Genomic DNA, 14,436 nt, shown 5'->3' on the forward strand with positions numbered 1-14,436 from the left:
CTGGTAATATAGCCATGATCTGTAACCTACTAACCTCTTCATTTGAAGTCTTGAAATCCATGTGCTACTATGCAGTGTGGGATTCTGCAATGAAAAGAAAAGCAGCACAGAGTGAAAGTGGGGACAAATACACAACGACACAACCAAGCCATGCAGCTAAAGCACACAGCAGAGTTCATTCAGCATTGTTAGCAGGACGTCTATATTCATTACACTACAGTATTTCTCATATAGAATGCAGACAATGCTGGCTAATAGATTTTTCCATTTAAATGTGCTTCTTCTAAACTTAACCAGGGCTAAAGTCTCAATGGAGCAATTTTCGGGAGAAAACTGGAGCCCATTAAGCATTAATGAATAATTTATTAGCAAAGGTGAAATTGGAGGTATCTTAATAAATGTTTCCATATTGAATCCATCCTCCCAGAAACAAACTGTGTTACCGTGACTGACGGCTTGTCACTGAGCCACAGAGGGACATCAGCACTAATGCCAGTGAGGGACTGTGGTTAGAAAGTCAGGAAATAACAAACACTGTTGCACTCTTATGGATGTGGTGTTTCCAGGAATGCCTCACCTACAGAGAGCATCGGTTTTATTCCGACATGAATGCCACTTGACTCAACTAAACAAGTGCAGCAGAAAAATGGCTCACACTTGTGAGGACCTGTGCTGCAGAGGGCGGCTGAGACCTACCTCAGCAGAAAGGCCCCCAGCTCTTTGAGTGTAGAGGTCTAGCCATCGAGCAGCGAGCTGATCTCTGATCTGAGCCGTAGCAGGGGGCCTCTCCGGATCATGGCTATCAGTTTGGGTGGTGGGAGTGCAGCGCTGTCACTTGTCTTGGCCGCCTGTGTGAAAGTGTGTGAGAGCCATGTTATATTCCCAGTGGAACAAATGCTGGAGTGCTGATTGAGCCTGTAGCTCAGTGAGGATTCTCTCCTGGAAGGTCCCTGATGGGACGCGTTTCGGTAACAGCGGGATTGGACTAAGTGGTGTCATTCTGTTACTCTGGAGCTGAAAATAATTAAATAAAACGTAACTCTGAATGTTGTTGATGACATGCTTTGGACTGTAACTGGAATGTCTTCTACATCCGCCAACAATACAGATGAGAGCGTTTCCAGATAAAGTGTGGTGAGTATGTGGGATGCTGAATCCGGAGCAATTCCAGGCTCAATTTCCCAAAAGAGCACCTAGAATAAACTACAATTTTGTCCATCGATGAAGAATCTCCTCCAGCTCCCCACTCATAAAAAACCTTCGGAATCATGGGCATGAGAGAAAAATTGTAATTAACTCACATTCTTCTATATTCTTGGATTTAAGAAAGCTGAGCAGATTTGTTTCATTACATGTATTAAACTCCATCTACATCCTTGAGAAATATTTCCTCTTTAGTGCCCATTGTTGACTATATGCCACCTTCAAAATAAAACAGATGTTTCTGCTATGGTCGCTGTTCTACAGGATTATAAGAACACGTCTTTATGTTTACTTGAGTGGGACTTGTGCACTTAATTGTTATTGTTAGTTGTTAATTTATTTTCTCACTCAGCAGTTTCATTCATCATTCATGCAAAATACAATCAGCAACAGTCTTCTAAGTGAAAAAAGGGGGAGGAAGAAGAAGTCTTGTATGACCTACCCCATTCTACTTCATACAGTATAATTTACAGAATTACCTTATACACAAACCAAATATAGAACTTCCTTATCTTTGTAAACAAAATCACAATAAAACTTATCATTATACTTATTCAATATTTACTCATCAATCATAGGATCCTATGTTTTTTTCTTTATATAGTCTTTTAAATTGATTGGTAGTTAAACATTTTTTCAGGTCATGATCCAGATTATTCCATAATTTTACTCTATATACTGAAATACACATTTGCTTTAATGTTGTTCGTGCAAAAACTCTTTTAAACTCAGGCTTCTTTATATTTTTTCCATCATTTGAAACCAAAACAAAAAACGTCCGTACCTTCACTGGCAGTAACCTCTTTTTGCCCTGAACATAATCAGTAAAGTTTTCAAATTAACCAGATCCCTGAATTTCATCATTTTTGATTCAATAAAAAGTCTATTGGTATGTTCCCTAGCATCTACTTTATATATAATTCTCATAGCTTTCTTCTGTAATAAAAACAAAGGATTAGTGTTTGTTTTATATGTGTTGCCCCAAACCTCTATACAATAAGTCAAGTATGGAACAATAAATGAATAATATACTATATGAAGTGTTGATGACTTCAAAATACTTTTTACTTTATTTAAAAGTCCAATACTTTTACACAGTTTTTGTTTTATATATTTTATATGGGGTTTCCAATTAAGTTTATGATCCAAGATTACCCCTAAAAATCTTACTTCATTGACTCTTTCAACTGAAGTACCATCTAATAATAATAATAATAATAATAATAATAATAATAATAATAATAATAATAATAATAATAATAATAATAATACATTTTATTTCAAGTGCCTTTCAAAGCTCTCAAGGTCACTGTACAAGACAAAATATAACAAGCAAGCAATACAAACAACAAGAAATAAATGCCAAGAGTAATTCCCAAGGGTAGAGTCGGGGCAGTGCAATGGATAATAGACTAAAAAGAGTAGATGGAAGGAGGACAGTTACAGTGAGTAAGCCAGGTGGAACATGTGAGTTTTGAGTTGAGACTTGAAGGTTGAGAAGGAGTTTATATTGTGGAGGTCGGGCGGTAGAGTGTTCCAGAGTTTTGGAGCTGAGTGGCTGAAAGCTCTGGCTCCCATAGTACTGAGACGAGTGCGAGGAACAGACAGGGAAGGTGAAGATGATGAACGGAGAGAGCGAGTGGGAGTGACAATGTGGAGGAGATTAGAAAGATATAGGGGAGCGAGATTATGGATGGCTTTAAAGGCATGAAGAAGTATCTTATAGTCAATTCTGTATTTGACAGGGAGCCAGTGAAGTTGTTGCAGGACAGGGGTAATGTGATCAAAAGTGGAGGTCTTGGTGATTATCCGGGCAGCTGAATTTTGGACTAACTGTAACTTGTTGAGTGATTTTAGAGGGAGACCAGAGAGGAGGGCATTACAGTAATCGATGCAACTGGTGACCAGGCTGTGGACCAAAATAGCAGTGGAGTGCTGACTGAGGGAGGGGCAGAGCCGATTGATATTGCAAAGATGAAAATAAGCAGTTTTTATTGTGTTGTTAATATGAGGAATGAAGGATAAGGTGTTGTCTAAGATGACACCCAAGCTCTTAGCTTTGGCGGAAGGGAGAAGTGTGGTGTTGTCGAAGCTGAGTGAGAATGAACTGGTCTTGGATAGAGATGACTTGGTGCCAGTGCTCAGTCTTATTACTGTTGAGCTGTAGAAAGTTAGAAGAAAACCAGGATTTGACTTCGGTGAGGCAACTGTGAAGGGAGGATGAAGGGAGCGGGGGGTTTGGTTGGGTAGAGAAGTAGAGCTGGGTGTCATTGGCGTAGCAGTGAAAATGAATATTAAATTTCCTGAATATATTGCCAAGTGGGAGTAAGTAGATTATGAAGAGAAGGGGACCTAAGACTGAGCCCTGAGAAACTCCAGAGGTAACTGGCTTGGGGTTAGAGTGGAAGGTGCGCAGTTGGACAAATTGAGTGTGATTAGATAGATAAGATTTGAACCAATTTAGAGGAGTTTTTGAAATGCCGATGGTGGATAGTCTATGGAGTAGAACTGTGTGTGAGATGGTGTCAAATGCTGCACTTGAGATCGAGTAGGATGAGGATGGAAATCTGGCCTGAGTCTGCTGCAAGAAGGAGGTCATTTGTGATTTTGATCAGAGCCGTTTCTGTGCTGTGGTGGGGGCGGAAACCAGACTGGAAGACTTCGTAAAGGGAGTTGCTGGATAGATGAGAGTGTAGTTGGTTAGCAACAACTTTTTCAAGTATCTTAGAGATAAATGGTAAGTTGGAGATGGGGCGAATGTTATTAAAATTGTTGGGGTCTGAGCCGGGCTTTTTGAGAAACGGGGTTAGAGCTGTAGTTTTTAAGGCTGAGGGAACGATTCCAGTCCAGAGGGAGGCATGAATGATGGAGCAAATGAAGGGTAACAGGGATGAGAGGCAGGATTTAACCAGGGAAGATGGGAGTGGGTGAAGCTGACAGGTGGTGGGCTTGGATTTGCATATTAAATCCGAGATATAAGAGGCATCAGGAACTGAGAAGTCTGAGAAGGATTCAAAGAACGTGAGATAGTCAGGGGGAAGTACGTGGGGGTCAGCCGGGCTAAGACTCTGGTGGATTTGGGTAATTTTATGGTTAAAAAAGGAAAGGATGCTATTACAGGTGTCAGTGGAGTAGAAGTGAAGGGGTAGTATAGAGGGAGAATAGAAAATTTTATGGAGGACTGAGAAAAGAGTTTTGGAGTTTCCGTTGTTATAGTTGATGAGACTGGAGTAGTAATCTGATTTGGTATGAGAAATAGAATCCTTATAATGGGCTAGGTGGGCGATGTACAGGTCTTTGTGTATAGAGAGGCTCGTTCTCTTGTAGAGGCGCTCCAGCTGGCCTCCTTCAGCTTTTAATGTTCTGAGGTTAGATGTGAACCAGGGGGCAGAGGTGGAAAAACAGACAGTATGGGTTTTTAATGGAGCCAAGGTGTCAAGGATGTTTTGTAGGCTGGAATTGTAGTGGTTAGTCAGTTCATCGGGAGAGGAGAGTTTGTCAGTGAAGTTAATAGTTGAAAGATGTGAAGAGAGTGTCTAGAGTGTATAGATTGATGTCGTTGATTTTCCTAAAATGAATAAGATGTAGTGTCTTAGTACGGCTAACAGGTAGTTGGAGAGAAAATGAAAGAAAGAAGTGGTCGGATATGTGGAGATCAGTAGCTAAGCAGTTGAGAGGAGTGAGACCAGAGCAGCAGATTAAGTCTAGGATGTGTCCTTTGTTGTGGGTCGGAATATTGATGTGTTGGTGAAACCCATGACTATGGAGACATGAAGAAAAGTCCTTAGTGATGGGGAGCGTGTTATTGTCCATGTGAATATTGAAGTCACCCAGCAGCATTATTTTGGATGACAGAGTAGATAAATGGGCTAGGAGTGAAGCAAGGATGTAGATTTACTTGATCGAAATTCATACTGATTGTCACTCAGCAGTTTATTGTTTTCAGTAAAGTTGTCTAGTTTCTGAGTGAACCATTTTTCAAGCACTTTAGAAAACTGGGGAAGCACTGCGATTGGTCTGTAATTATCAAAGCTATGTCTATCACTGTTTTTAAATATCAGAATTACTTTAGCGGTTTTCATTTTTTCTGGGAGTATACCATTCTGAACAGACATATTACAAACATAAGTAAGTGGTTTAACAACATACTCAGTTGTTTTCTTTACTATAGTCATGTCAATCCCATGACAATCAACAGAGGTTTTATTTTTACTTTTCTTTACTATTGTCAATATTTCATTTTCATTTACATCTTCCAAAAATATAGACTGTAGAATGCTACTCCCTCCTTGTATTTTTATATCTTCCTTAATTTTTGTTTCCATAGATTTGGCCAGACTTGGCCCTATGTTTACAAAAAATGAATTACTTCATTCAGCACCACATTTTTATCCCTCAGAACGTTATCTCCTTTAATAAAGTAATCTGGACAATTGGCGTGAAAAGACCTAGGTCTTACAACGCTATTCAAGATTCTCCATGTTCTCTTGATATCACCTTTACTTTCCTTCAACCTTAAATTATAATCTTTTTTCGCTTGCCTTGTTATTGTTGTCAATTTATTTTTATAAGTCCTATACTTCATTTCTGTGCTTTTAGATGGAAGTCTGGCAAAATCTCTACATAATTTATTTATTTCTTCCTACAGGATTTTAGTAGTCCCTTAGTTAACCAAGGTTTTACATCAACATTTTGCTTTTTTTTTTTTTTTTTTTACATGGCAGTATTGGGCAATTCTTATCATAAAGGGTTGTATATGTTTTTTTAAAAATGTATCATATGCTATGTTCACATCCTTAACATAAACCTCACTCCAGTTTTCCTTTAACAGGTCATTACAAAATGTTGTTATTGCTTCCTCTGACCTTATTCTAATATGCTTTATCTGTTCAATTTCTTTGGTTATTTTTTTTATTTGACTATGATGTATTATGAATATTGGTAGGTGATCGCTTATATCACTTATTAAAAGACCACTATTAACTGCCTCATGTATTTCATTTGTATAAATATTGTCAATTAGTGTAGCACAGGTACTGGTAACTCTGGTTGGCTTAGTAATCACAGGATATAAACTCCTACTGGGCATTGCATCTACAAAATCTGTAGTGGTTTTGTGGTTTTCTTGGTTAAGTAAATCAATATTGAAAGCTCCACATATTAACCAGGTTTTCTTGTCATTTAATCCATCTATAAGATTTTCACACCTTTCTCTAAAACATTCAATTTTAGAACCTGGTGTTCTATAAACACAAGCTACTATAACATTTCTTGTTTTTTCCATCTCGATTTCAACAGCTACACATTCCATCACATCTTCCAAGGCTACTGACACACACTCTACTATTTTACAATTCAAGGAACTTTTAACATACAATGCAACCCCTCCACCTTTTTTCTTAACTCTATTTTTATAATACAAATCATACCCTTCTATAACAAAATCAATACATTTTTCTTCATTTAACCATGTTTCAGATAAAGCAATAACTTGGAAGTGGCTTTTAAATGTTTTCAAGCAATCATTCATCTTATCAAAGGTTGCATAAAGACTTCTACAATTAAAATGGATAAGTGAAAAATGATCTAGATCCATAGAATCATTAAATTGATCATTTGTATAATATGTACAACTGTCATTAATTGCACTTAGTAGATTACTATCTGGATCAATATTGGTATTATAGTCAAGTGTTTTATATTCTGCAGCTTCAAAATTTTTCAAGGATTTTTTAGCTGATTTTACTATAGCTATTTTTCCAAAAGTACCTCATCTCTTGTGTATCTCAAGAGACCTTGACTCCTTCATCAGTTCATGGCTGGGAATTCTTCTCCTTCAACTTCCATCCTGTGCTCCTCATTATTGATTCCAGATCTTCCCTTTCTTCTGGAATAGTCATCTCTACTCCGAACTCACTTAATCCAATTGCAGCAGCCTTCAACACTCAAGTGATTTTTTTCTTATCTTAGTTTATTTAAAAAATGTGTCTTTTTATGCTCTCTATGCTTTTTTTTTTCAGAGAAAAATAAATGCTTTTTCAAAGAATCTTTCCTCGTTTTTGTCAAATCTGACTCATCTAGTGTAGTATACTGGGCAGTCAAACCACTTTTCCAACAGCACTGTTCAGCGTGACTCGTGATGGTTCGGTTCGGTCTGGCAGCTTTTTCCACTTTTCAGTCCCAGCTTCATTGTTGTTCCAAGGGCTGACCCGGGCTGGCCTAGGGGGCGGAGTCACCTGTTGCTCCGAAACTTTTCTAGCTGCTGCCTATCTGTTTTTAAACTATGCTTCCAAAGACAATCATTGTTTAAATTTTTTTTTTGTTTGGTTGCACAAAATCTTGTATATATCTTGATATATAGAATTTTCATGATTGCAATCAAAAAGTCTGTTTCAAGTCAAACTGCTTTTGCTTTTAAGCTATTTTAATATATATATATATATATATATATATATATATATATATATATATAAGAAATTAAAAGAACATACAATGATGAGTAAAGTGTGGACAGTGTGCACACAAACATTCTTCAGCAGATCTGATCTCCCTAAATGAGAAACATGAGTGAGGAAAATGACAGTATTTTGCCCATAATCTTAAAATTTCACCAAAAGACTAAATCTCTGATTCTAAACTTTTACCACATTGTTTAAAATCCCAAAATGTGATCATTCAAGTAAAATTCAAGGACATTTTGAGATAACCACAGAAGACACTGAAAATTAAATAGATTTCAGTTTAAAAGTTTCTTGCACAAAAATCTGCAAGACTTGAGCTAAGTGCAAACATATTTAGCAGAAATTATGTTTGTAAATATCTACATAATTACACCAAACATCAAAATCATCATAAGTTGGGCAGTTTCTGCTGTTTTGGGACATAGTGTGCTAAACTCATTTTTGCATCATTTTGCGCTACCATGTGCATCTCTGCCACCTCTATAGATAGTCCACACATTTAAAAAAAAACATGTATATGTTTTCTGTCCATCTTTCGTTTATGTTTAAAACAAGCTGTTTTAAAAAGTCCCCTTTTGTGATGTCACAAACAGTGAAATTTGCACAAAACCTCTGTTATAGCCATATTTCCATTGCCAGAACGTCAGGGTAAATTCTAGGATGGGGGAAATTGACCGGAAGATAAGATATTCCGGTCCTCTAAGCTGTTGTGTCTCCGTTAAAATTCAGCCCTTTCAGGACTTTGCACGGATGTCAACATATCGTGACTGCTTTGACAGTGAGCAATGTCACTGATCAGCACCAAAAAGCGTACACAATAACATCAAAAGTTTAATTCTGTCAAAGTATATCATAAGTTAATCAATTTAGAGAACAAGAGCAGCTGCGTTATGGCATTAAATGCCCAAAAAAAAGCTCTGTTTTTTATGGAGCTCTGTGAGACGACAAAGCCCAGTAAATTACATAATTGTGGGGGAATTCCTCTGTGTTTTCAGGTGTTGCGAGCATTTTTAAAGTAGTGCAACATGTGCTTATTGTCTTTTGCTTCCATTCTGCTTCACAAGCAACTCTTCTTATTTTATTACTGTCGGATGTTTTGAACGACATCTCCTGATGTTATTTCCTACTGAGCTAGAACCAATCACCTTGAGTTAACACAAAGTTCCACTCAGCTGTTCCAAGTACCTACCCTGGAAGTTCCTGTAAATTTACCCTGAAGTTCCAGTAATGGCAACACATCTATGATGTCAACGCTAGAAGAGCAGCCACTCTACTAGCTCCATCCAGATATCGGAGCTTCTCAGCTTATAGCAGCCTGAGTGGAGGATGGGTGGACGTGGACAGCTGCAGCTTGTTTTCATAAAGTGACAGAGCCCTGAAACAGCTCATTTTGGCAGGTACTGAAATTGTCAAAACTAAAACTGCTGAAATTGCTTGATTTAAGAGGGATTTTAGACAAAGAACTTAAACATGTTTTGAATCGACCATAGAATTATTATAATTTAAGAAAAGAAATCATTAAATGTCTCCTTTAAATTTTTTATTTAGAAACATTTGTCGACGTGAGCCGACACCCCTTTTAATCCACTTTGTAAGATCAGGTAGAATTTAATGAGGACCCTAAGATGGGCTTGTTGTATTTTTTTTATAGTTTTCAGTGAAAAAGTAGAAAAAATCTGTAATATTCAAAAAGTAAATGCATTATGTTTATATGACAAAAATCATGACGTATTGCAGCAATAATTGACAAAGTTTAGACCCTAACATCATTTTTTATTAAATTTGTGAGCAATTTGTGTTTCAATTATATATTTGGGAATTTTAACCATCTTGAAAATTAAGTCGAGCTAAAGTGTCCGGCTGAACTCCCTCACATCAACTCTCTGTGATGGCTGAAAAAGCAACCCTGACACAATTTGTGGACCTGATTTTAAAATGAATGTCTGCACACGGTCAGCTGAAAGATGTCTCCGCAGCTCTGAGCTGAGCACTTTGTCTTAACAAGCCCTCCTGTCCATGCTGTCAGACGCCGGCACGTCCCCCTTTCTTCTCTTCTAGCAAGAATCTTCAGATTAAAAAGTCTGAGCCCTTTGTGTTATTTACGCAGAGTCAGCGTTACGCTTTTTATGTTTCTTTTTCCACGATCATCAGATACTTTCCCTCCTACCAATTTGCTAAGCTTTGAATTTCCAATAATGCTCTTGTCTTTGACACAAAAGGCAACAAAAGAGGAGGAGAGATGGCCTGAATGATGTGGAGATAGCAACATGACATCTCCATCTCCTGCAGCTGAGGACAGCTGTGGCCCGCGGAGGATGATAAATGGTGGTTGGTGCTTGCAGGTGGAGCAGCTGTCGGTGTTGTGCTCCAGTAAACACAGTTTTACTACTCAAAATTTGAGGTGGGTTTTATTCACTCGCTCTGCGGTTTGTTCGTGTGCTTCCTGACCCAGAACATAGGGTACACCAGATCTTTTCTTATTATATTTAAGTGGTGATTGCAGACATTGTGTTATTTCAAAATTACAGAATCTAGCAAAATGTCTCATGATCTGTTAGAAAATTACATGATTTTTCATTTTAGGTGAACAACCAGGCTCATTCAGAACCACCATGCCTCTGGTTAATACTTTCTAAATGAAATTCAGTTTTCTACAGGAATAAAATAGGCTTAATGTTCTTTTTTGATGAGCATATAGTTTTAACCCATTAGAAGCACATTTTGGAGCAGGTTTCTGAATCAAATCTCTATATGCATTAAATAATAATGATTAGTGATCCTTATTCATATCTATTTGAAGTTTAACTGTTTCTTTTAAGAATTATGAAATAAATAATAAATAACATTTTTTTATTCATAGTTAGATTATGCAACTTCCATCGAGACCCAACTTGAATCATGGCAGCCCCCACTTGTTTACTGGGAGCAGGGTGGAGCCTAATTTAGCTTAATCTGTCAAAAATAATAAATGTTATGATAAAATACTGGAAAAAAGGCTAATTTTACACAACACACAAGCTAGTACAATTAATAACCCTGTGGTGACCAGAATAAATACATTTTCCTTATTTTTATTTATTTATTTATTTTTTGTTTCATTCTGAAACCACAGCATTCTTCTGTGGTTTCAGAATAAAGGCTTAAATTTGTGTAATTATGATGTTTTTCCCCCCTCTACTTCCTTTCCAAAAACAAACTCGGAGCCGAAGTCTTGCTGCGTGATGGAATATCACTCAAGCATCTTATCAACAACTTGTTATATAAAGAGGTACATGTTCAACATGGCTGATCGGGACACAAGCAGGATGTTTTGTCCTGAGCAGAAATCCATCACATCCAATGTTTTTTTAATTATCTTTCCACTTACAAAATGCTCTCAACTAGAAATTGTGTTTGGATTAGAAAAAGTATGATTAGGGGCTTTACTGTTTATGAGCTTTTCTTTAAATCACTAACAAAGATAAACACCTATGCAGATGTGTCTCAAAAACTATAAAGATTGGTAGTCATATTTTAGAAATCGTTGTGACTAAATGTACCAAGTTGACATTTTCAAGATGTTTTTTCTGCTTCGGGCCTAAAAATAAAACGATGCAGCCTCGGAGCGGTTGATGCAAATTAACTAACAAGCCAATTAAAAAGGAACAGAACGACTACACGGACAGCCTCGATGATCATTTACCCGTTTTACGATCCATCCATTGTTTTTATCTCTCCTAACGATTACCATCAATATATGTTGTTAGGAATCTGTTCAAATGTGCTTTTGCTCATCTCCAGACTCTCGGCAGCAGCTCTCCAGTCCTGGTCCTGCAGGAATATGGAAGTTCCTCTGATCCAACAAACCAAATTTGAACCAACGCCTGATTAAAAACCTTGTGTAGAATAAGAGGATGCTGAAGAGGTTATTCTAATTTTAAATGAGGTGTCCTTGAGAATCAGAGGTAAAGAACCTCGGCTTTAGTGCACTTTTAGTTTTAGAATAAAATGTTGGGAGTCCAAATATTTCTACTTATGTTTTTGTTCTTCTGAATCACAGGAGCCTTCTAACGGGAGAAATGCTTTATTTCATGACTCAGCAATCACCACCTCTTCACTCAACAACTGCTGAGTGTATTTGGATAAACTGTGACGAGGTAAACACACAGAAACTAACTTGGTAGGATTCTGTTGTGCAAAATGACTTTGTGAACACAGCCTTCTTCTCTCCTCCCTGATTAGTTATTAGATAAATCAATAATTAAATTACCCAAAGAGAATGAAGGTCAATAATCTCAACAAGTTAAGATATTTTTAGACACTTGCAGAGAGAAATCTGTTAATTCAGCAGTAAGTCAGGAACATATTTTTTGGCCAATTTGTTTTGCAGTTTTTATGGCTGCAGAATAGACTTTCTTGGCTATTTTGGCCTAAAATGAAGTTTACAGCTTTCTTTTGCAGAAATGAAGTGAAAAACTGCAAATGTGTCTCAGTTATTTAGTCAAATGACTAAAATCACATTAAAATGAGGAAAATTCTCAGGTAACCTAGGTGGTTTTGGTTTGCTTTTAGCACTCTCTAGTGTCTGTTTGTAGAATCAAAAGCAAAACTTATCTCCTCACTGTGCTTTCCTCTTTTTAACACCTTAATCTAACATCTGAAACATCTCCCAGCCTTGCTTAGTGTCTACTGGAGCGAGTCACCATAATTTTAACAAATCAGATGTGTTCATGATTTAAAACATGCAGGAAATGTGCTGGAACGAGACTGCAGCACCAGGTATATCAGCTCCATTTTTCCCAACAGAGCAGCCGCCAGTCTGAAGTTGCAAGTGGAAAATTCTGGCTGGGTGGCCTTTCATCAACCCTGTAAAGGGTCATTTTTGCACATACTGGCTCAAAAAAAGGTTTAAAAATATGAAAACATGGCTAAGTATACGTTGTTAATTGAAGCGGTATCTAGCCCGGTCTCTCTGAAATCTTAGTGTATCTTATTAGCAACAATTATGACAACAGTTTCCACTAAAACATACCATAATTGGCTCTAATAAGCAAATTTCAAACACTTTAAATGTAAAAGTCAAGGCTTTTGCGTGTGAAAACTGCCCTTTTTCATTAATAAATTAGCAGATTACTGTTTAAATTTAGAGCAGATCTTTAAGTCGTGTTTATGTAATTCAATGAGCAACTTTTTTTTACAGGTTACAGCTCAGTGATTCCATTTCTTGGACTTATCAGAGCTGTAAGCTAAAATAAGAAGTTCCTGTTGACCGATGATGAAAAAAAACAAGAACTGTGATTTCTCTTCCCCTGATACATCAGAGAGCTCATTTCTCAGTGTTACTCCAGCAGCGAGCAGGCTCAAATCAACACGCAGCAGTTTGAACATTAGTGTAAGAATATCTTGTATTCAACAGGGGTCTTCTTTGTGTGTCACAAGAGGTGCCATTTCTTCTTTCCTTTCATTCAGATTACGCTCCAGATCAATTCCTGAGAGATGCGCAGAGCATCTCATCATGTTTTCAATTATTTTGCCGCATTTGTCGAAAAATAAGTCTTTCATTACCCAGTGAGTCAATACCTGAGGCTCGGGGCACAGCGAGCCGTGCTCTTTATGCCAACTGCACATGAATGATAGACAGAGAAATAAATTAGTGACGGACACGTTTATAGACTGAGATCCCGACCTTCCTGACTATGATGTATGGTTTCTGACTGCAGGGAACCACCGGATATCAGATGAATGCCAGTTTAAATCAGCAAGGATCATCTCTTAAACTGTTATATCATCAGAACTAACTCAGACGTACGGCAAACCTCACGACAAACAACTAAAGAATACAATTCTTTATGAATTTTAGAGGGTATAAACGTTTAGTCTTTGTTCCACGTTGAATGAATTCATCTTTTTGTGTCTACATATCCTTGAAAAGGATCCTAAATATATAAGCATGGAGATGTTTGTGTACTTTAACCAATGAGGCTGGAGTTGCCTTGCAGAAAAGACTTTAGGGTTTGGAAATGGCACCACGCTGTGTGCAGAGTACATGAAAGGATTAGAAAGCTCAGCATTTTGCTGAAGGCTGGCTACATTGAAATGATACACATTTTGAGGAACGAATGTGCCTGGTGACTGCATACAAAGTAGGAAATTATGGAACTGCTCGGGCTAATTATTTCATTTTCCAAACTACACTGGCAAAAGAAAAAACAAACAGCTTTCTCAGGGAAACAAGGCACACTCTAAACTTTTGAGAGAAACAGGTTTTTAGAGTGTAAAGCAACATTTAAAAACTTTGAATGTTTATTTGATTTCCTGAAAGTTGTGCCTAGGTCCTGTGTGGATTTTCTCACTGAAAAATAAACAAAACCCAACAGTGTGAGTCTCATTTAGGACTTTTTGGAAGGCCACTATCGTGTATACTTTTGACGCTTCTCTGATTCAACACACCTGATTCCTCCATTGTCCTTTGCTTATCTGGGGTCTGGTTGTAGGGGCAGCAGTCTACGCAGGGAGGCCCAGACTTCCCTCTCCCCATGCAGCCACTTCGGCCAGCTCCTCCGGGGCAATCCCAAGGCGTTCCCTGGCCAGACAAGAATCATAGTCTCTCCAGCGTGTCCTGGGTCTTTCTTTGGGTGCATTCTCATTTGGATGTGCCCAGGAAAAACTCATCAGGGGGGCCTCCAGGGGGCATCCTAAACAGATGCCCAAGCCACCTCAACTGGCTCCTCTCGATGTGAAGGAGCAGCGGGTCTACTCTGGACCCCTCCCGGATGACCGAGCTTCTCACCCT

General features: G+C 37.9%; 1 protein-coding gene across 2 annotated transcripts in view; it reads right to left on the reverse strand.

The window, feature by feature from the left end:
• sntg1 (syntrophin, gamma 1) overlaps window positions 1-14,436 on the reverse strand; it is an 82,953-nt gene that overhangs the window by 63,622 nt on the left and 4,895 nt on the right. The window contains exons 2-3 of one of the 2 annotated variants that reach the window (XM_015956736.3): window positions 697-848; window positions 35-84 (exon numbers count right to left, since the gene is read on the reverse strand). In XM_015956736.3, coding sequence (XP_015812222.3) covers window positions 35-61 — 27 coding nt within the window. In that variant the 5' untranslated portion in view covers window positions 62-84; window positions 697-848. The remainder of the gene's footprint in view (window positions 1-34; window positions 85-696; window positions 849-14,436) is intronic. The other variant, XM_015956737.3, reaches the window with a different exon arrangement.

Source organism: Nothobranchius furzeri, chromosome 11 (genome assembly GCF_043380555.1).
Source record: "Nothobranchius furzeri strain GRZ-AD chromosome 11, NfurGRZ-RIMD1, whole genome shotgun sequence".
NCBI classification, from domain to species: Eukaryota; Metazoa; Chordata; class Actinopteri; order Cyprinodontiformes; family Nothobranchiidae; genus Nothobranchius; species Nothobranchius furzeri.